Source organism: Anolis carolinensis, chromosome 2, assembly GCF_035594765.1.
Source record: "Anolis carolinensis isolate JA03-04 chromosome 2, rAnoCar3.1.pri, whole genome shotgun sequence".
NCBI classification, from domain to species: domain Eukaryota; kingdom Metazoa; phylum Chordata; class Lepidosauria; order Squamata; family Dactyloidae; genus Anolis; species Anolis carolinensis.
This window is the reverse complement of record NC_085842.1, coordinates 90,368,606-90,391,965: the sequence shown is the minus strand read 5'-3', so window position 1 is coordinate 90,391,965 and position 23,360 is coordinate 90,368,606. Positions and strand designations below refer to the sequence as shown.

Genomic DNA, 23,360 nt, shown 5'->3' with positions numbered 1-23,360 from the left:
ATTATTCCATACTTATATAAACCATTGAAAATCGGCAAAAACTGGCAACCACCATTAAAACACTTTAAAACCAGGACAGTGAATAAAGAGCAACACAGAGAAAACAGAGGAATTGCAGACAGGCAACAATCAGGGCCAGCTAACACCACCCAACAAAGTATTCCCCCAGGGAGGAATAAGCCAGGCTTTCAGGCTCCAAGGCCATTAAGTGCTTATCAGGGTGACCAATTGACTATGCCACAGCAACTGGCTGGTAGAATCATAAAATGTTAAAATTAGAAGGGACCTTAATGGCCATCACATTCAACCGCATTCTGTCATACAGCAATACACACTTAAAGCATTCCTGAAAGATGACCATCTTTCCCCAAAGATGGAAAGTCCACAACAGTCCCATACAATCAATTCCACTATCACACAGAATACAAACATTATTCCTAATATTTAGGTGCTTCATTTCCTAGTTTTAGGTGAGATCAGGTCATTGTGCCTTCAAGCCATTCCTAACTTATGGCAATCCAATAACAGGGGTTGCTTGGCAAGACTTGTTCAAAGAGAGGATGCTGCTGCTTTCCTCAGAGGCTGAGAGAGTGTGACTTACCAAAGGTCACCTAATGGGCTTCCATAGCACAGCAAAGAATTTGAACCCAGGTCTCAAGAGCCATCGTTCAATGCTCAAACCACTACACTGCTGTTTTAGGCTTGATAATGGCCCCTTCTGCACTGCCATATAAAATCTAGATCATCAGCTTTGAACTGGATTATATGGCAGTGTGGACTCAGATAATCCAGTTCAAAGCAGATAATGTGGACTATCTGCTTTGATAATCTTATATGGGAGTGTAGAAGATCCCTTCTACACTGCCATATAAAATCCAGATCATCTGCTTTGAACTGGATTATATGGCAGTGTGGACTCAGATAATCCAGTTCAAAGCAGATAATGCAGATTATCTGCTTTGATAATCTTATATGGGAGTGTAGAAGGCCCCTTCTACACTGCCATATAAAATCCATATCATCTGCTTTGAACTGGATTATATGGCAGTGTGGACTCAGATAATCCAGTTCAAAGCAGATAATGTGGATTATCTGCTTTGATAATCTTATATGGGAGTGTAGAAGGCCTCTTCTACACTGCCATATAAAATCCATATCATCTGCTTTGAACTGGATTATATGGCAGTGTGGACTCAAATAATCCAGTTCAAAGCAGATAATGTGGATTATCTGCTTTGATAATTTTATATGGGAGCAATTGGTGTGGGGGGGGGGGGCGCCAAAATTCTGTTCGCCTACTCTTGAAAATTATGTAGAGCCGGCTCTGGTTTTCATTGATATACACCCACTTCTTCAGAGTTATACAGCATATTTATAAAGTTGTAAGAGTGGAATAGAAATTAATGGAATTAATAAAAATGCAAATCACATCCCTTGCCCTAAAGTTTCAAAGAGCTGCCCTCTTTCTTTTTATGATGTAAGAGACTCAGGCTCTATCTACACTGTCACATTATGTAGTTTAACAGCATTGAACTGCATTATATGACAGTGTAGACTCATATAATCCAATTCAATGCAGTTAAACTGCATTCTGAAACTGCATGATATGGCAGTGTACGTGGGGCTTAACATAAACTATTTTAAAAACTTGAGCATGATTAGTTTCCTAATCAGCATTAGAAATAAAGCATTAACAGAATGACTCAGTCTCAAGGGTTTTAGATAAATTTTACAGAATCTTTCCTCTAATTTTATTGTGTCACTACATAGCAAAACAGTGTGTTACTAATTATTACATCTGATGTCTGGAATGAATCTGTAACATAAGAGCAGAACAAACCTTTTGACATGGTCCTATATTCTTTATAGCAATTTGAGATTTTGTGTTCCTATAAAAAGAAAGAGAGAAAATAGAGCAAAAAAATACACAATAATATATGTTGGGAAAACTATAAATAATAATAATAATAATAATAATAATAATAATAATAATAATAATTATAATAATAATACTTTATTTATACCCCACCACCATCTCCCCGTGGGGACTCGGGGCGGCTCACAATGTTACAAAAGTAACAGCACAAATACATTAACAATACACACAGTTTAAAACACAAGAAGATGATAAAACAAGTTAAAACAAAGATTTAAACAACAATAATAATATCAATAGTAATAATATCAAACAACCACCAATGCGATTCAGTCAACTTCAAAGGTGGGGGGACTATAGCAGCAATATAAGATAAAATCATTAGATTAAAATATCCCAGTGAAAGGAACCTAATAACATTCAGAATAGAATTATAATTATAATGAGGCTGGTCATCCAATGGCTGTCTCTCCAAAGACCAACCCAAACATCCAGGTTTTCAATTGTTTCTTAAAGGATGGTAGGGAAGGCGTCAACCTAATCTCCCTGGGGAGGGAGTTCCAGAGCCGGGGGGCCACGGCCGAGAAGGCCCTCTCTCTCGTCCCCACCAAACGTAACTGTGAGGAAGGCGGAAGCGAGAGGAGGGCCTCCCCGGAAGATCTCAGAGAGCGCATAGGTTCATAGGGGACGATGCGGTCACGAAGATAGGCAGGTCCTGAACCGTTTAGAGCTTTATAGGTAATAACCTGCACCTTGAATTGGGCCTGGAATATTATCGGCAGCCAGTGAAGCTGCTAGAACAGGGGGGTTGACCGCTCCCTATAAGCAGCTCCAGTTAGTAACTGTGATGTCCCATGGACCCTTGGGCCGTGAACCTGACTCCATTGTGGACAACAGTGATGAGGAAGCGGGTTTAGTGCCAATTCGGCAAGACTCTGCCCCGTTCCAGATGTTCCCTACTGACAATTCTAGTTCAGTGCTCATTAAAAAGGGCCTTGAAACGGAGTCTTCTCTTCCCAGCTCCCCTCCCTTTGATAGAAGAATGTTTGTACAAATGAATAGACAGGAGAAAGCTGGACAGAGATGGAGCGCGAGATTAGCAGCAAGGGAATCCGCTGATTACCCTATTTTCCCCTGAGAACTCTAAGGGAGGATTGCATCTGGTCAAGATGTTGTTTTAGCTCTTTTCCCAAGGGAAAAGAGCAGTGGAGACACCTGTTCCGAGGGAAGATTCGAAGTTCTTAAAAGTTCTGTGCGCTGGCTAGCCAGCGCGGAGTCAACGTGTCAGTTTGGAGGATTAACTTCGCTTCCAGCCAAGTGTGGACTGCGCTTAAGTCCACTACTTTCCAGCCTTGCCGTGCCTTGCCTAGCCGTGTTCCTTGTTTTGTCTTGCCGTGAATCCAGCCTTGCCTAGTCGTGCCGTGTATCCAGCCTTGTCCTCAAATCCTTGCCTTGGACTTGCTTTTGAACTTTAGAAAAAGACTTGGACATTTCCCCACTCAAACTGCTTGGAAGTTTGAGTGCATTTCGGTTCTTGGATTACAAACTTTAAACCCTAATATTATATATTGGACAATATATTACTGGACTATATTTGACCTTTCCCGGAAGGTCTATTGATGAACTTTATCTTCTACTTGTTTTCGTTTTAATTTCTTAAATCCTTAATATAGATATTAGATTGTTTATTGGCTCGGTGTATTGGTTTCCAGTGCTCTCGCAGACAGGGGCGTCACAGTAACCTGGCTGCCGACCGTTGTACCAACTGTAATTTCCGGACCGTCTTCAAGGGCAGCCCTACGTAGAGTGCGTTACAGTAATCCATCCTTGAGGTAACTAGAGCGTGGACCACCGTGGTCAAGCCAGACTTCTCGAGGTACGGTCGCAGTTGGTGCACAAGTTTTAATTGTGCAAAGGCCCTCCCGGCCACCGCCGACACCTGGGCATCAAGTGACAGCGATGAATCCAGGAGGACCCCCAAACTGCGGACCTGCACCTTCAGGGGGAGTGCGACCCTGTCAAGCACAGGTAGCCACCCTATGCCCCGATCAGTCGAACGGCTGACCTGGAGGACCTCTGTCTTATCAGGATTAAGCTTCAGCTTGTTGGCCCTCATCCAACCCATCACAGTGGCCAGGCACTGGTCTAGGATCCGAGGGGCTTCCTTGGAAGTAGGTGGAAAGGAGTAGTGGAGTTGAGTGTCATCTGCGTAGAGATGGCACCGAACTCCAAAACCCCGGATGACCTCGCCCAGCGGTTTCATGTAGATATTAAAAAGCATGGGGGACAGAATGGAACCTTGCGGGACCCCACAGGTCAAAGGCCAGGAGTCCGAGCAGGTGTCCCCCATCTTCACCATCTGGGATCGGCCCTCCAGGAAGGACTGGAGCCACTGCAAAGCAGTACCCCCAAGGCCCATCCCGGAGAGCCGTCCCAGAAGGATACCATGGTCGATGGTATCGAAAGCCGCTGAGATGTCTAAGAGAACCAACAGGGACACACTCCCCCTGTCGAGCTCTCTACGGAGGTCATCCACCAAGGCGACCAAAGCCGTATCAGTGCCATGACCAGGCCTGAAGCCAGACTGGAATGGGTCAAGATAATCAGTGTCATCCAAAAATCCCTGGAGTTGAGAGGCCACCACCCGCTCCAGAACCTTGCCTAAAAATGGGAGGTTTGAAATTGGTCGATAATTCGATAGAATAGAGGAATCAAGGGATGCCTTTTTTAGAATTGGTCTAATAGTTGCCTGTTTCAGGCTGGATGGAAAAAAGCCCTTGTTCCAGTGAGGCATTGATAATCCTCAAAAACCAATCGACCAACCCACCCCTGGCAAGCTTTATAAGCCAGGTAGGGCAAGGATCTAGAGCGCATGTGGTCGGTCTCATCGCTCCAAGGATCTTGTCCACGTCATCAGGCCGAACAGGTTGAAACGAATCCATCAAGATGGAATTGACAGATGCTCTAGGTACCTCATCAGGCACTGTATCAAAGCTGGCGTCCAAGTCAGAGGTAATCGAGCAACTTTATCTGCAAAATGATGCGCGAACTCGCTGCATCGAGTGACCGAGTTGTCAAGGGGCTCCTCCACCTCATGAGGATGAAGGAGCTCCCGGACAACACGGAACAACTCTGCTGGTCTGTTTATTGCAGATGCGATGCGGGCAGTCGAGAAAGTTTTTCTGGCTGCCTGCAACGCCACAGAGTAGGCCTTAATGGAGGCTCTAGCCCGTGTTTGGTCGGTGATGCTCCGAGTCTTCTGCCACTTGCACTCTAGTCCCCACCTCGCCCGCTTCATCAAAGCCAGCTCCTCAGTGAACCAAGGAGCTGACCTGGCTCTGCGGAGCGAGAGGGGACGTTCAGGGGCGATCATGTCAAGAGCCCTGGCCATCTCGGTGTTATAGAGATCGACCAGGGTCTCCACCGGATTGTCAGCTGACATGACAGGAAGTTCCCCAAGAGACATCAGGAATCCATCCGGATCCATAAGTCTCCTGGGGCGGACTATCATAATCGGTCCACCACCCCTGCGGAGGTTTGGTGCAACAGTAAGTCTAACACTGATCAGATGATGGTCGGTCCATAACAATGGAAGAATATTTGGCTCTTCCACACCGACTTGTCCACCGTCCGTCACAAATACTAGGTCTAGAGTGTATCCAGCCTGATGAGTGGGGCCAGATATCACTTGGGACAGTCCCATGGTTGTCATGGCAACCATGAAGTCCTGCGCTACACCAGATAAAGGGGCCTCTGCGTGGATGTTGAAGTCCCCTAAGACAACCAGTCGCTGGGAGACCAACACCAAGCTAGAGACCACGTCTGCGAGCTTAGGCAGGGAGACTGCTGTGTCGCGGGGTGGACGGTACACAACTATCATGCTCATAGTGCAATTCTATGCATGTTTTATAGGAGAGTTGGCATGGTTTAGTGAGTGGAGTGCTGGACATATTTAATGGTATACTCACAAGATTCTGTTACAGAGCATGCATTCATTGCTGTATGTTTCACCATCCGTGCCACAAACCTCGTGGTTAGTCGTCTTGCAAAGGAGCTTTCCTCTCGTTTGTGGATACTTGCTGCAATCAGCCTAATGGGACAGTTGCTGAATTATCGACATGGACACTTAGGTAATACTGCTGTGCTTTTCTGTCTCTTGTTCTGCCTTACACGCATGATTTGTGAGAGGCTGACTATGACTAATCTTAAAAATATAAAATGCATATTTCAATGATATATCCTTAACCTGCAAACTATTCACAAACTGTCCACAAAGTTGAATCAAGAAAGTGTAGACCACTACTAGAAAATGAAAGTCAAATAATATGATCCATTGGTATACATGCTATTATTTGATTCTTACTCAATGGCTTTCCATATAGAACAGTGGTTCTCAACCTGGGGTTCCCAAATGTTTTTGGCTTACAACTCCCAGAAATCCCAGCCAGTTTACCAGCTGTTAGGATTTCTGGGAGTTGAAGGTCAAAAACATCTGGGGACCCCAGATTGAGAATCACTGATATAGAAGAATTCAGGGGATGGCACTTTTGTAGATGATATTTATGTAATAATCAGTTGTACTGCAATTATATATTAATAAATCATGATGTTTTTGCTTTCCATCTGTCTTCTACTGAATTGTCCCTGTGCGTTATCAGTGAAAGAAGAGCTAAACTCTGAACTCATGGAGAACCAAGAGAACATGCCTGGGATCATTTTAACCAGACACCTGATGCTATAAATGAAAGATAGTCTCACCATTCCATGAAAAATTCCAGAACATTCACCTTCATACTTTACTGCAAGGATATCTTCAGATTTCCTACAAAGAGTAGAATATTGAATGGCATTTCATTATTTCAGAACAGGCAAATAGCAGAAAATATCCAATGGATCCACACAGAAAAGTGCTCCGTGGATAGCTATTTAATTTGTTCTTGATTTTAGAAAAAAACCCAGCACATTTCAGCCTATAATAATTTAACCTGTATTTCTTTTTATGTGGTTACATAGCCTCTGAAGAAGGCACTTGCCTTTATAGTTTTTGTGTGCCTTGAAGTTGCTTCTGACTTATTGTGATGCTAAGGCAAACCTATCACTGAGTTTTTCTGGGCCTGAGAGTGTGATTCGCCAAGGCCACCTTATGGGCTTTCATGGATAAATAGCAATTTAAATCCTGGTCTCCAGAGTCATAGTCCAACACTCAAATCACTATGCCATGATAGGTGGAAAAAAAAAACACCCATGCATTGGGCACTTGGAGACATTTCTTTTTCTGCTCTGTGGTTTATTATTCCAGACAGCAAAACTCATTCAAATGAGGAAATGCTATTTAGAAGTAAGAGAATAATGACCACATACCAGGTGTGAGAAATCATTCACTACAGATTTGTCATAGTAAGGTTGAAGTACAGAGGTACAGCGAAGTAAGGAATGCTTGCAAATTTTCTCATCATTGACAGGAAAGGATCCCTTCACACATTAGTGGGCATTACCTATACAACAACTAATATTTTTTCCAGATGTAGCAGTACAGAAGCTTCTTAATTATTCCAGTATTCTACGTCTAAGAAAGAGGTAGCCTCATCCAGGACAGAAACAGCCTGGATCTCAAGGAAAATTACTTTTTACTGTGGCTAATGGAGTTGAAATTTTACTGCCTAGATTTTATACCTCTTTATGCCTCATCACATGACAGCATGGTTCCACACTAAACCTGTTGCTGCCCCCTGCAGAATTCTGGGGTTTGTAGTTTAGTGAGGCCCAGGACCTCTCTGGCTGAGCAATTTAAAGGCACCTTCCTAAACTACAAACCTCAGAATTCTGCAGCAACTGGATTTAAAGTGGATCCATGCTCTAGTGGAGAGTTTTTCAACCTATGCTTCTCCAGGGGTTTTCGACTTCAGCTCCTACAATTCCTAACAGCTGGTAAACTGGCTGGGGTTTCTGGGAGCTGAAGTCCAAAACACCTGGAGGAACAGAGTTTGAGAAACACTGCTTCAGTGTGATGTGGTCCTTTGTCTCACAGTCCCTATGTCAGTGGTTCTCAACCTGTGGGTGTTTTAGCCTACAACTCCCAGAAATCCCAGCCAGTTTACCAGCTGTTAGGATTTCTGGGAGTTGAAGGCCAAAACATCTGGGGACCCCTGGTTGAGAACTACTGCCCTATGTGAACAACAACAACACCTTGACAAAATGCCTGTGATTTCAACATCATCATTTTTTTTTTTACTCCTGAATGATTTTTCATCATTTGTTTGATAAAAAAGTCAGTGGAACTTCAAAAACGTGCGCAATGTATGCAATGCATTTTTGGTTGGCTCAATAAAAGTATCACTGTCTGTGGATTTTGGACATTGTCTACACTTTTAAAACCATATCCTCCATGATTCCATGGCATCGAGTCATTGCAGTTAAAGTGGTTTCAAATTGCATTAATTCTACATTGTAGATACACATTTTGTTTACTTCCTCAGATGCATCTGAGGATGTAGACTTGTGCATCTACACTTTAGAATTGATGCAGTTTGGCAGGAGCTTGTTAAAGTACATAAACATTTACTAAGAATACATTCTTGATCAAACGGCAGGGCAAGATATTGCAATTCTGACAGTCACTGTTTCTCCTCACGATGTTGACATGCATGCCTTTCAAGATACCCTACAGTTATCAGGAATCCTCCTTCTTAGAAAGGAATCCTTGCTTGGGCTGTTTTTCAACATGCCTGGAGTTCCTAGAGGAAGGGGTGGAACTCATAAGTACATTAATATTATGCTGAATTTTTATGTCATCCATTTAATTAGGTTCCTTATGACCTCTGTGTTCATCATAGCAAATCAAGATGTTGTTTAGCCTGCAATGATGTATACGTAATTAGTATCCTACAGTGAAGACCATCATGTGTCAGGTCAGACCAAAGGCTATTATTTATACTCACCCAATCTCCAGACAAAGGAAACATTTATTGCTGTAGGTTCTTCCATCACTGCCACAAACAGGAGCCCAAATAGCATTACAGGAAGTCCTATTGTTTTGAGTAGCCAGAATTTTACTGCATTCTGACTGAAATGACAAAAATAAGAGTAGATTTTTCTTCCTGGGGTCCCTTCACTCTTTCTCACCTGATTGAAAAGACTGAAACTAAATATAAATGGAAAAGACATTGATTCTTGCTAATGGCCTCAACTGAAAATTAACACTGGGAAAGTCGAAATTCATTTTTATTTATTATTGATCAGAAGAAGGGGAAGGTTTAAGACCAAGAACCTAGGCAAATACACTGAGGTCTGTTCACTGGTAGTGGTTGAGTGCATCACAATTTATATCTATCTATCATATATCAACCTAATGCCACATGTCCCTAATAAATATTCACCAATTCACCAATAAATTGGCTAATCCAAAACTTCTTGTGAAGCAAGGTTGCAATCTCTCATAAATTACAACCTCTATCTTGTTTCCTTGCTCATTCTTTGAGATCTGGCAATGAACACCCTGCTTGTCAGATTGGTGGCTATCTCTAGATGGCTTTTTGTTTTGAATTTGTTGGCTTCATTTAAAGTGTAATCACATTCCAAATTCTGTCAGATGATTACAGGAAATAAGGCCTTTTAAATGTGCTGTCAATATATTTCCATATTTCTGATGTTGCTTTATGTTTATTCCACAATTTTGCTTTAAATCTACAAGGATTACGGCAAGGTGTTATTGGTACTGATGAGGGAAGCCAGCATGGTATAGTGGTTTGAGATATCACTATGGAACTGTAAATCCCCACTTGGCCATGGAGACTCATGGCTAAGTGGCCTTAGGCAAGTTACCCTCCTTATGCCCCAGAGAAAGACCAGGCAAGCCTCCCCCAAACAATTTTTGTCAAGAAACCTTAGGTCACAATTTCTTAGAAACAACTTAAAAGCATACAACATCAACAGTTGTTATTGCTTCAATGCCCAGGTATGTTTTCTTGTAGTATAATTGTAACTAAGCTGAGGACACTTGTTGACAAACAAGTAACAAATCCATCAGAGAATCCGACACACAAACTCAGTGAGCCTTATTTCTGAGGCAACTGAATCACACACTGTAGATCACACAGATGTGATGGAACGGACTATTCAGTGGGACCTAATTAAGTGTTTAGGATTTGATTTCATGCAAAAACCACCTATCTCATCAGTTCACAGCTTATAAAGTTTGACTTCCACATTTGCTGGTGATACATTCCTGAACTTACTGTAAATACAAACAAAAACATAGAAAATAGCAAGCTCTACTGAAATGAATGGCTTCCACCAGAGGTTATCTTAGAGTCTCCCTGGAAGATGTTGACAATTCTTGGAGAGGTATCTTCTCTAAGATTTCACTAGATACCCAATACAACTGTATGGTAACATCTGATGGAAGCATACAATAGAATCACCTGTAAAATTACTAGAAAGGGCATATTTTGTCAGATGTGTGTAAGGGAACCATGGGTACTGGCCCCACAGATACAGGGGCTATACTGCATTGCTCATAGTCTCACTTGGCAATTTCTGTTCACCACTTTGATAGTTTTTACTATGAGTTTCTATCTCCCCACCTCACCCCCAGGGAGTTTGAATCACAGGAACATGTGGTACAAGCAATACAGAAATGGAATAGGAATTCTTTAATTCAGTTACCTCTTCTAATCTGCTCAAGGGAACAATGTTAACAACACCATAAAGGTTACATTTAAACAGTCAACAAACATGTAATAAAAAAGATAGCCAATAAAAACATCCAGCAAGAAAAATTGATTGCAACAGCATTTCACCACAAAGAAATGTCTGCCTATTGACTCAAGGAGTCAGCACGGGGTAGTGGCTTGAACATTGATCTACAACTATGGAGGCCAAGGCTTGAATCCCCACTTGGCCAGGAAATCCACTGGGTGACTTGGGGCAAATCACCTTCCCCCAACCTCATCAGAAGACAATGACAAACCTCTTCTGAATGAATCTTGGCAATAAAACCCTGTGATCCTTAGAGTTATTGTAGATTGGAAACATCTTGAAGGTGCAAAATAACAACAAGAATCAGAGTCCTAGCCTGGTATTGGAAATTTTTTTGAAGTTGGTCCAGGCCCAGTAGCAGCTGGAGGCTCCCATGTCTGAAATGATTAATGTCTTCTCTACTTTAGTCCAGACCAGTGGTTCTCAACCTGTGGGTCCTCAGATGTTTTGGCCTTTCAACTCCCAGAAATCTTTACAGCTGGTAAACTGGCTGGGATTTCTGGGAGTTGTAGGCCAAAACACCTGGGGACCCACAGGTTACGAACCACTGGTCCAGATGGTGGTGGAGCTATCCAAAGCACTGAACCAATATCTGAAACACCGTAAGTTCAGTACCTTCAACAGCCCCTTTAAGATTCAGAGAAAAACCTAGAAAGGATTCACTCTCAAACTCACATGGGATTGCTAGCTGTTACTGACAGAAATGTCTATTGGGAGACAGCATTCCAGTGTGAGCGCACAATCACAGAGGAGCATTTCTAAGTAACTATGCTATGCCTATATTATTCTTTATAATCAGTTGCTGCACTAAATAGGCCAAAGGCCATTCCCTGCAAAAAAATTAAACCACCACCAAAAGCCTTTCTGATTTGACTGGTTTAGCATTCTGGTTTCTTACTTAGCCAGTTGATTAAACTGGTAGAGAATGGTATTTATATGCAATTACTGTAATTCTGTAGACAACAATGTAGACTTCCTTCTTTCTAGTTTAATATGTGATACTGGACATTTTTTTCATTGTTCCGGTCATGTGGCTTTTTCTGATTAATTATAATTCAGTCATCTGGAAGCAATACAATATAGGTTTAGAAAAACACATAATGGAAAAATGTGTAATTGATTTGAAGTGCAGTGACTGCATTAGTAAAAATGCCTATTGAGGCAGTTCCCAAGTTATGAACAAGATAGGATTTTTAGGTTTGTTCTTAGTTGAATTTGTACGTAAATTGGAACAGGTTCATTTTAAGTGTAACTCCAGTCATATATATATATATATATATATATATATATATATATATATAGAGAGAGAGAGAGAGAGAGAGAGAGAGAGAGAGAGAGAGAGAGAGTGAGTGAGTGTTTTGGATAGCATATGGAAGGGTTAACATATCTGTGGCATTCCTTTTGCTGTCTGTACCCCTGTTCAGAATATTCCACCTCACTTTCTGTCCCTGTGATAATTGGATTTTGAAAAATTTGGTTTATTGTGGAAACAAGGCTTGGGATAAAGCTTCAGTTGAGATACCTTTTCCCCATGATAACTCTTTCAGGACTGAATTTCCCTTCTTAGGGGTAGATTTCTTTCACTTCCTGTTGTCTCACCTCTGTTCTTAACTATGAATCATTTGTAAATTGGATGTTTATAACCTGGGGAGTGCCTTTGCACATGTTGGCTTAGACACAGGTATCTGGAAGTACCAAAACCCATTCTAGAACAACTCTTGGCTCATGGCAAGTGAATCCGTTCAATCACTAATCTTACTCATTCTTCAAAAAAGAATCCATATCTTCCTGAGCCAATATGCAAAGGGATCTTGTAGAACTTTTGGGACTGAGAAAATAAAATTGGTAGCACCAGCTTTCATAGACACTCAAATGCATCTCAGGAAGTATTCTACAAAAGCTTATGATACCAAAATTTGTTCCCTCAATTTCTAAGGTGCTAAAAGATCCCTTTACAGAATGGTGTACCATATTAAGTACCTCATCACACTTCTCAGTTTAAGTGTCCTAGGACACTGGTCAGGCAGTTGAGAGATAGATGGGCACACAGCCCATCACATGATGTCCCTCAGCTTCCGACAGGGGCTCTGCCCCCAACCAGCATGGTAGTGTCCTAAGATGCTTCCATTTCAACGTGGGAAGGCCCCTGTGTTGTGCTGGCTTCAATGGATCCAGCACACTTCTTCCCTGGTTGAGCAACGCTGGGAGAAGTGTCACCATGCTGGAGTAGTGTGCGGGGTGACGGAGACCCATATATCTACTGTTTTGCCATCCTTGCTGGCAAAATGGCATTGGGGAGGAGAAGTGTGATAAGGTCCTAACATGGCTATGTCTTTGAATTCTTTCTGAACCAGTTTATCAAAATAAGGGATTCACCTGGTTAGAAGAGATTACCATTCAGGGATGAGTTAAATATTGCTCTCCAAATATTGTTGGGCTGTAGCTCCCATCACTTATCACTTCTGACATCACTGGGTAGAGATGATGGGTGATGCAGTCCAGAATCTGGAAGGCCACATGTTGCCCACCTCCACTAGATATCCAAACAATTTTTAAAATGCCACTATGCGAGGTGATTACTACACTTGACAACATGTGCAAACTGACTGAGAATGATTCATGCAGATGCTTTGTACACGTACACCAGGCTCACACAACATATGGCCTGAGGTCGGATGCGGACATCACAAAACTTCAGTGTGGCCCTCAGAGGCTCTGAGCCTAAGCCCTAGAGAAGCAGGTCAATGTAATACTAAAGCAGCAGCCATGGGTACCTGCCATTCCCTCCTCCAAGTGTTTAACCTTTACACGTTTCCTTTCTGTATGCAACAAAGTAGCTAAACAAACCTGTGATAAAGGGGACTCCACTAATAGATCCAGTCAGGTCTCTGGAAGGCTGGTCTCAAGTGGAAATATGACCTGGGGATGTTGTTTAACTCAGCTTTGTGTAGTGGGGAGTGGGGATGAAACTTTAAAGCATATGGGACATTTATTCAGACAGGTTGGAATCTTGGGTTATGTTGAAGATTGACAGTAGATTGGAAGTTTTAAAGGAAAAGGGGGTTGGTAAAGAAGGGCCTCAGTTCTTGCCTCTGCCGCCCTTCCTTTTTCTTTGACTCTGTCATCTCCTCCTCTGGTGCCAAAACTGCTGATTCAACACTGTTTGCTTGTGAGGGAGAAATCCTGTTACATCACTCTTCCTTTCTCCTTTGGGAGATAAGGTGGAATTTAAATAAAGTTATGTATTTTAATCTCTTCACCTCTGGGTTTCGAGGCACTTTTCTTTCACCTTAGAAAGGACTGCAACCTGCCACCATACTGAGGGGAAGCAGGGGAAACGAGAATATTCCACTTTGTTGTTTGCTCGAAGGAAAAGGCCTCTCTCACGAACATTGAATGAGGCGCTAAAAACCTATATACAGCCCAAAGAGGCAATTTAATTTTAGCCCATTACAACTGCCTAGTTGTGCAGGCGTGACATTCATCAATATAAGGCTGCATTCTTATATCTGGCCACAGGCACCATGCTATGAGCTGGCTTTTCTTTACAATGAATCTTTTTGGTATCTAAATGCTAGCTGCTTCGATTCCAGGCACTGGAGGGCAGTAGTTCATTCAACAACCAGCAATTCACATTCTTTATTTCCACCTGTAAGTATTCAAATGGTTAACAGCAAAATTGAGTATTTCTTCTGTTCATTTCCATACAAAGTATTTGTGAAAAATCATACAGCCAAGAACCTAGTACAATATCATGTTGTGCAAGCCTGTTGGAAGTGTACAAACCATCTGCATGAATCATTCTCAGAATTTTTTTTATATGTAGTCAGGTGTAGTGATCACTTCACATGGTAGCATTCCTTTCTCCATAAATCTTCCAAACGTGCCATGAAATTTTGCAGTTTGATCCCCCAAACTGGATGCGCCACTTCCAAAAAAGGACAGAGTACACATATAGCACAACAGACTGAAAGCAGAATTTGTAATGTTTTCACAGCAGTGATAATACCTTCTGTAGGTCTCTTTTCTGCATACAATTAACGACTGTATACAAGAACCCTGCTCTATATTGGATTTCTAAGTTTTAAATACGCTAGCAATAAAGTCACTATGTGAATGGAAATATCATACAAGCAGGGTAAAAATGAATTAAAGAAGTCAAATATAACACATCATTGTAAAAGGTAAAGGTTTTCCCCTGATGTTAAGTCCAGTCGTGACCGACTCTGGGGGTTGGTGCTCATCTCTATTTCTAAGCCGAAGAGCCGGCGTTGTCCATAGACACCTCCAAGGTCATGTGGCCGGCATGACTGCATGGAGCGCCATTACGGTACCTATTGATCTATTCACATTTGCATGTTTTCGAACTGCTAGGTTGGCAGAAGCTGGGGCTAACAGCGGGTGCTCATTCCACTCCCGGGATTTGAAACTGGGACCCTTTTGGTCCGCAGATTCAGCAGCTCAGTGCTTTAACACACTGTGCCACCAGGGGCCCCTATAACACATCATAGGGCACATATATCCTATAGCAGAAGACTATGTAAGGCACACTTTCAACCTAGAAAGGATATTATTTTTAATATTATTTTAAAATATTATTTGTCTTTATTAACATTTCATAATGTGGAATGCATATTTGGAAACCTGTTCTGAACTCTATGTTGACTTGCCTCATTGACTCAAAGTAACTTAATTTAATGTTAGTTTACTAAGCCATTGTTGATTCAATGCATCGACCTTATTTCACAGTAGAATTTAAGTAATTTTCCCTCTCTTGTCTTGTAACAAATATTTGCTCCCTTCTTGTACAGGAAACCCCCAAGTTACAAACATCTGACTTACAAATGGCCCATAGTTATGAACAGGGGTGAGACAGCAGGAAGTGAGAGAAATCTCTTCTTAGGAAGGAAAATTAACTAATGGAAGAGTTATCATGGGGAAAATTTGGCTAGAGTTAGACTTACACTGTTCCAAGTTACAAACAAATTCAACTAACAAACCTACAGTACCCATCTTGTTTGTAACTTGGAGACTGGTTGCCTGCATTAAGAAAGAATTTCACCTTAAGGTCACTGGCTGTCCTTCTTTTCTGTCTGTTGTTGAAAGGTCCTTTTTGGCAATTGTCATTGTAGTATGTCGATGTTCCTACCCTAGAAGAAAAAAGTACATGTATTTGCCTTATCAATAAAAAGTTATCTGTAGCCAGCATAACTTCAGCTTCTGTCATTCATATAAAGTCTTTCCTGGTCAGACATTCTGGCACCATTTCAGAACTGTGAACATTGCCTGCTGTGTTGATCGTCAGGTTGATCTTTCTTGCCTTTTGTTCCAGCTGACCCCTTATTAACCAGGCATTATTCTGGGATTCAAAAAGTTCTTTCCAGACCAAGGTTATTACCTTAAAACAGTGGTTCTGAACCTGGGATCCCCAGATGTTTTTGGCCTACAACTCCCAGAAATCCCAGCCAGTTTACCAGCTGTTAGGATTTCTGGAAGTTAAAGACCAAAACATCTGGGGACCCCTGGCTGAAAACCACTGCTTTAAAATGATGTAATTGTGTGCTTATACTACTGAAATGCAACTAAGGAAACCCAGCTTCAAAATGCACTAAGAAGGTATTTGTAAAACTACTTCTGTTGGTCTAAACCTCAGAAATTGTTCCCACTAGCCTCACAATTCTCAGTAGAGAATATTATTTCCCAGCAATGAAAATGTAAAGTTGTCAAATGTTTAGGCCCCAGTGGTACCTAAAAACATATTCTTCTTTTTCCTTGCCCCATGATTTATTTCTGGATTTTAGAACAGAGGAAATAAATGGTTTCAGTAGTCAAGAAAGATAATATAGTCTATATGCCACTGGGGACATTCATATGGAGAGCAGATCTGTGAAGCAGACTGTGACAGGAGTTTTTAAGAATGTGTCATGTGATCCTGGTGACTATTTCCCACAAGAAGAGGGACCATAATTCTTGGTACCAGCTAGAGCTACTGACTGTTTTCAAAGAGAGTTCCACATAAAATGCTTTACTTTAGTTGAGTTGGGACTGAAAATGACAAAAGCACCAAATCACATTTACTTAGGAAAAGAGTATGTCTGACAGAATGCATTCTTCTCCATTGGGGACTAGAATATTAACGTCAGATTGAGAATCATGATCTCCATGGACTTTATCCAGAAACAAAAGAGCAATTTATCTATCATCAGGTAGTAATGGTTTATTAATCTTTGGGAGCAGTGATTACCAATGTTCAGTGTTTCAATCTTCTATGGATTCACTTGGAATTTCTCCACTTCAATTACCCAATGATTATTTTCAAACCCTAGCTTGAAACCAATGTCTAAAAACACCACTTTGAAACACTAGTTGGAACAGATTCTTGAACAAGTAGAAGCATGGATCACCAGCATAATTATGGTATTACGTTCCCATTTCCAAATACCTATGCTGTTGAGAGGCATACATTACAAATGGCTAACTTTGTGTAGGCCTATTATGTTTTGGCTAAAATATGTATAGGGAGATGTTGAAATTTATGCCAGGGAAACCAATAGATTGCACCTTGATCCCTTCATTATAGAATCATGGAATCGTAAAATTAGAAAACCATAGAGTAGCTAGAGATCACAAGGGCCATACAGTCGACCTTAATTTTGCCATGCAGGAACACACAATCAAAACACTCCTGAGAGATTGCCATCCAGCTTAAATTTATACATCCTCAGAAAAGGAGACTCTATCAGACTCCAATACAACATATTTCACCACCAAAAAACTTACTGTTAGAAAGGTTTTTCTGATGTTTAGGTGGAATCTCTTTCCTATAGTTTGCATGATGCAGATCTAAATAGATTCCTTCTTTTTTATCATAGCTGCCAATATATAGTTTTTTTTATATAATACATACTCACCCTCCACAGTTGGTGTATGATCTGTAATCACCCTGTGCAATCCGATCATCCACTGAACAAGGATTGTTTGGATCATTTCCATATTGGTTACAATTATTCTGGCAGTGGAAAAGAAACATGTTTAACTTTTTCCAATATCAGCAAGTGTAGACTTTTCCTTTGTTGCTATCGCACCCAATAGATCCCAATCAGCATCACATTTATGACCACAGGCTGTAGTTATCATTTCTCTGGAATCTAAATACTCTAGCATAATGTGATACATATATTTTTAAATTCATAATGTATTTTAATAGTTTTAACTGTTTTATGTGCTGTTTTATATTGGTTTGTATGGGCATCTAATTGTTGCCACTGTTGTAAGCTGCCCTGAGTCCCTTCGGGTGAGAAGGGCGGGATATAAATGTGAGAAATAAATAAATAAATAAATAAATAATACACCTTTACCTTATCCAGTCAATAATGTATGTCGAATATAACAACAAATTAATAAAGAAGAACCAGTATCTTTATATCAGGATATTTTGGCATCCCCAACCCTTTAAGCAGGCATCAGGTCCTTTATCTAAATGTCTCCCTAAATGCCATAATTAATTCATTCAGCAATTTCCCCTTGATGTTTTGATATGTCATGTTCTCACAGCTAAGAATATGTCCATTTAGCTACCCAGTTCTCAGGGCAACGGTATGCATCAAAAAGATAATCATGCGACTCATTCACTGAATGAGAGCTCCTATGCAGTTTTTTTTTTACAAGTTGCACACTTATGACAAAGTCATTTGCATCATAAAAGGAGAGCATAACTGCATTGCTGATTTAATAAATTATGATTCTATGACAAGGGATCTCTAATATTACTTTCCTGATGGGATATGAGGGCCACTGAGGGAATACATGCTATGGTTTTTTTTTTCTTTTCATATGCAATGCTGTCTTCTCCTTCTACAAATTCTTACTGAAGCAGAACCAGCATTTCTGACAATTATTCACTAATTTTATTGCATTTCAGTATGCGTTATTTACCAGGTTGATCCACAGGAAGAAGTGGGTAAAACTGTTATTGTTATTATAACTACCAAAGAATAATTTTAGTAGAAGAACTAATTCCTGATAAAAAAAGACAATGGACAGGTAGCAACTCTTTGAACCTTCAGTCCTACCTCATTTGAATTTGCTCGAGTCACAGTCCCTTGAATCACTCTTTCTCCATTTGCATTGCTTGGTCCTCCTCCTCCTCCTCCTCCTCCTCCTCCTCCTCCTCCTCCTCCTCCTCCTCCTCCTCTTCCTCCTCCTCCATCAAACCTGCCTTCTCTCATTTCTTTTTTACTGGAAAGTATGGGATATAGAAAAAAATAATAAGGGACTGTAATTTGAAACATGCGTTGTTTTGTTTTAGTACTTACTAGAAATGGAATATTCGGTGGAAGAATGAAAAATGGGGTGGGGAAACCACAAATTAATGTAAAAACAAGAATGGAAACAAAAAAAAGAGACAAAACAATGTCCATGTACTGGTTAGGAAGGGAGCATCTGCCTCATTAATCTAATATGACACTAACAGACTAATTTTTTAGGACTGTGATTGAAGTTGTTGAGTTGTTTGATGTAGCTGGCAGCAGAATAAACGGGAATGAGCAAAAGATGATTTCAGGTGATGGTCTGTCTGAAATCGGAGGACAGACAGATTCTTTGCACACATAAAATAGATAGCTCCGATAAAAGCAGCTGTACAGCTAAGATGGAAATGTAATGCCTGTAAAAAACCAAATTAAGTTCTGTTGGAAAATGCTTTCCTAGGAAAGTAGCATCTCCTTGATGAATTAAACTAGGTGAGCTTTGTTCTCCATTAGGGTAAAACAATAGGTGTTAGGCAGAAAGGTTAACAATAAGAGATTAGACCTGAAAGGAGGAGTTCTAAGTAAAAAATTACAAAATGAAGACATCACATATATTTGAATATATATAGTTGCCACAGAGCAGATGGCTTGTTTCTGGTTAGCCACTAAAACTAACACCTCCGTCACAAGTGTGGTTGGTGGGGACAAGGCCTTCTCTGTGGTGGCTCCCCAGCTCTGAAACTCTCTCCCCAGGGAGATTGGACTGGCACCCACCCTGTCCACTTTTTGCAAAACCTAAAAAAAACATGGATGTTCCACTGTGTTTTTGACTAAACGGTTCATTAGATAATTCTGCCCCCCACAACCATTATTTAATAACGGGCCCCTGCACTTTACTACTGTCCCCTGGATATAGTGTTCTGACTGATATTACCCATTCAGACCTAATTTATCATCTGGCTCTTGCATTTTTTCTTAACTGCCCTGTCCTTACAACTTCATTGCATATGCCCCTGGCCGACCGTATTTTAGCATTCAAATAATTTGTTAGCCCATTGTTTGTTGTTGATATTATTTTATGTTATTTATGATGCTGCTTTTATAGATTTTATTTGTGTTATGTTTTTATGTTTTAATCTATGTTTGATTGGGCTAGTCCCCATGTAAGCCATCCCGAGTCCCTTTGGAGAGATGGGGGCGGCATACAAAAAATAAAGTTCTTATTATTACATTCTCCATTACATGCTAAATACAAACCCATTGTTTTCCCTCCCCCCAAGTAAGCCTCTTCTTCAGGTCTTCCTAGATAACTTCTCATGGTATTGCTGTTCCATCCCTGTGATACTTTTACTTATTGGTCTCCTTGTCTCCTTTTCAAACTTTTGAATCTATACACCAGGCAGATCCCAAATCTTTGGTCCTTAATGATAGAGTTCTATCAGCAGCAGATTTTTTTTATGTGTTGTTAAGTCATGATTCCTCACACCGTTTACCAGCATTTACATATTGTCTCCAAATTCTCTTCCAATCAACAGGGTTTCATGCACGATCTTAACAAGTGGCATTTGGTGGCTTCCATGACAATGGAGATGAGAATTTGGTCTGGGTTTTATTTTGAACTTTTAAGGATTGGTCTAAAGGTGCTGTTATCTGCTGTTACGGTAAGTTGATTTTGACTTATGGTGATCCTATCAATGAGAGAACTCCTAGTCACTCTATCAGTAACAAACTTATTCAGCTCTTTTAGATCTTTTCTTTCTTCCTTCTATCTTACCAAACATTATTTTCATTTCTATTGAGTCATGATATGGCCAAGGTATGTTAATCTCAGCTTGGACATCATGAGTTCTAGGGACAGTTCAGGCTTAATTTGCTCTGGGTCCTTGGATACTTTCTCATTCCAAATGCAGCTGGACAATTTTTATGGTGTCGTAAATTAGTTAAATTTGCCTCCCCACATAAGTGGTACCTAAATTTCCTACTTGATAGATGCAACTATCTTTCGGGTTGCTCAGGTCAACAACGAGCAGGGCGATTTTTATTTTAATGGTTGGGTACTCACTCCAACAAGGCTCGCCTTGAACTCATGACCTCTTGGTCATAGTGATTTATTGCAGCTGGCTACTAACCAGCCTGGGCCACAGCCCGGCCCTTGTCAGTATGCATGCTATCTTTGACTGCTTTCACCACGTCTTTCCTGTGTAATAATGCTCCACCATTTCTTCTTAGATTTTCATTTCCTGAGTAAAATACTGTGGAATTATTTAGCTTACTCACCCCAAATATTGCAATGTTTATACATTCCATTACTTTACAATGTTTAGCTTCCCTGGTTCATTATTCTTACATGCAGATTTCCTTTAATATGAGTTTTGCAGCTTTGGGCTTTCCTTTAATCTCTGGACATGTCAAGAGCTGAACATCTTTTTTGCTTCAGTCCAGTTGGTTTTCATTGGTTGCCCTACAACTATGGGATGACTTGCTATAAAAGATTTCACAGCTAAATGAGTTGTCAGAATTTAAAACACAATTAAAAACCCATCTCTTCCAGCAGGCTTAGCCACTCAATTTCAAATGATGGGTTTTAAATTTACATTTTATCGTATTAGTGTTTTAATATATATTTGTTTTATGTTTTAAAGATATGTAATTCATGACCCTTTGCTTTCTCTATATAGTTCAACTATGTTGTAATCCCCTTGAGCCATGAGGAGAGGCAGGTGAAAAATAAAATGTTTAGTTGTTGTTGTTGTTGTTGTTGTTGTTGTTATTGTCATTGTTATTCACAAAGCTATTCATGTTTGTCTTCTGCTGCAACCCAGTAGCTCGTTAGTACTTTCCAACCTGTCCAATGTGCTAAAACCCAGAGTAATAGTAACATGCAAACCACCAGTTGCCACTGGTGCCATATTTGATGGGAGTTTGTGTAACAACACAGGACTAGTTAAATTATTTTTAAAAATTGATACAGTCTACATAGGTAGACTGTATCTACTTTTATATTCTACTACTTAATTGTTACAATAAGTGCAGTTATTTTAGTTCATCTTAGTTATCCAAGTGGTTATTATCTTCATTTCACTGGTTAGACCCTCAAACCTGGGTTTGGGGGGAGAAGGTCAGCAAAGGAGAACACCCCAAGATCTGAACAATCAAGTCCAATGTTTAATTTAAACCTGGAGGACTTAGAAAATTCCTGGAGAAATATCGTTTCTAGGAATTTTCACATAGTATTTTGTTTATTTTAAATTTGTGCCTCTCTGGCATTTTCTACATCCTCCAGGTGATTCTATAACATGCTTCCGCCAGAATTACCATAGATTTGCCCTGGAAGATCTAAGAAATTCCTAGAGAAGATACATTTCTAGAAATGATTTAGGTCATCCAGATTAACTCTATGGTAACTTCTGACAGAAGTTTTCATTTCAATGGCGTTCACTAATATCCACATTTTTCTGTTTCTGGGGTAATTTTTGGAACGCATCATCCCCTGTGGTTATGGAGATGGCACTATATAGGGATTTTTTTATGTAGTCAGTTTTGACATTCTCATACTTTATTGTCCGTAACATTATGGGGAAATGGAGGCGGGGTATAAAAATAAAGTATTATTATTATTATTTGTCACCATCTGTAATATTGTTTTTTGTACTCTGTATAATTTTGCATGCTTTCATATATTTTTAGTATATATAATGTATGTCCTTCCAAGAACATGGTTTCACTATCCATTGGCCTGAAGACTCACAATTTCCTTGCGCACATGATGCACTTGTTGCTGTGTGTAGTTCCTGAAGCATCTCTTACAGGGTCATTTTCACGTGTACAGCTGAGCTCTCCATCAGGCCCCATCTGCGACCTGTATTCATAGCAGTCATCACCACCTCTCTAGGCAGAAGAAAATCAGAGTTTGTTAAGGTGCTCAGTACAGACACCTAAACTTTGTGCTAAAGTGTGAGAAAGTCAACAGTGCCACCACCTAGCACCAAGTCATCTTTCACCAGGCACCCTAGTCAAGGGAATCTTGGATGCCTCTGTTTTAGGAACATGTGCTGGGTGTTTCCTATGGCCAATCTAATTATCCTTCTTTGACAGGGAAATTCAAGCCTACAATTGTTCCAAGTGATGAAAAGGTTATCACCCCCATGTTTCCCAACATAAATTAAAATACTGTCAACTCTCCCAGATCACATTGTACCAGACACACAAGCATCAGACAGGCACCACTAAAACAATTCAGGGAAAACACATGTAAATCTGGAATATATAAAGCATGTATCTACGTTGTGGAACAGGCTGAGAAATGTCAGAATGGCAATAAAAAAGCAAGCAAGGAGGAAACAAAAGAGCAAAGCACAGACGACAAATCATAAATAAGGATGGGGAAAATGTTTCACACGGTTTTTAAAAATCAAACCTACTCCATCCCATATAAGAAGAAATGTTGCCATATTTGGTGAACGCTTCAAAGGCAAACG

General features: G+C 40.5%; 1 protein-coding gene across 3 annotated transcripts in view; it reads right to left on the bottom strand.

Moving 5' to 3' along the window:
• Window positions 1–23,360, bottom strand: part of LOC100561523 (serine peptidase inhibitor Kazal type 5) — a 46,323-nt gene that overhangs the window by 4,619 nt on the left and 18,344 nt on the right. For 2 of the 3 annotated variants that reach the window (XM_008120504.3, XM_003227330.4), the window contains exons 7-14: window positions 22,631–22,770; window positions 18,706–18,871; window positions 17,545–17,642; window positions 15,696–15,783; window positions 8,815–8,939; window positions 6,635–6,698; window positions 5,845–5,966; window positions 1,841–1,889 (exon numbers count right to left, since the gene is read on the bottom strand). In XM_008120504.3, coding sequence (XP_008118711.2) covers window positions 1,841–1,889; window positions 5,845–5,966; window positions 6,635–6,698; window positions 8,815–8,939; window positions 15,696–15,783; window positions 17,545–17,642; window positions 18,706–18,871; window positions 22,631–22,770 — 852 coding nt within the window. Of the gene's footprint in view, window positions 1–1,840; window positions 1,890–5,844; window positions 5,967–6,634; window positions 6,699–8,814; window positions 8,940–15,695; window positions 15,784–17,544; window positions 17,643–18,705; window positions 18,872–22,630; window positions 22,771–23,360 lie in introns of those variants that run through there. The other variant, XM_062970223.1, reaches the window with a different exon arrangement.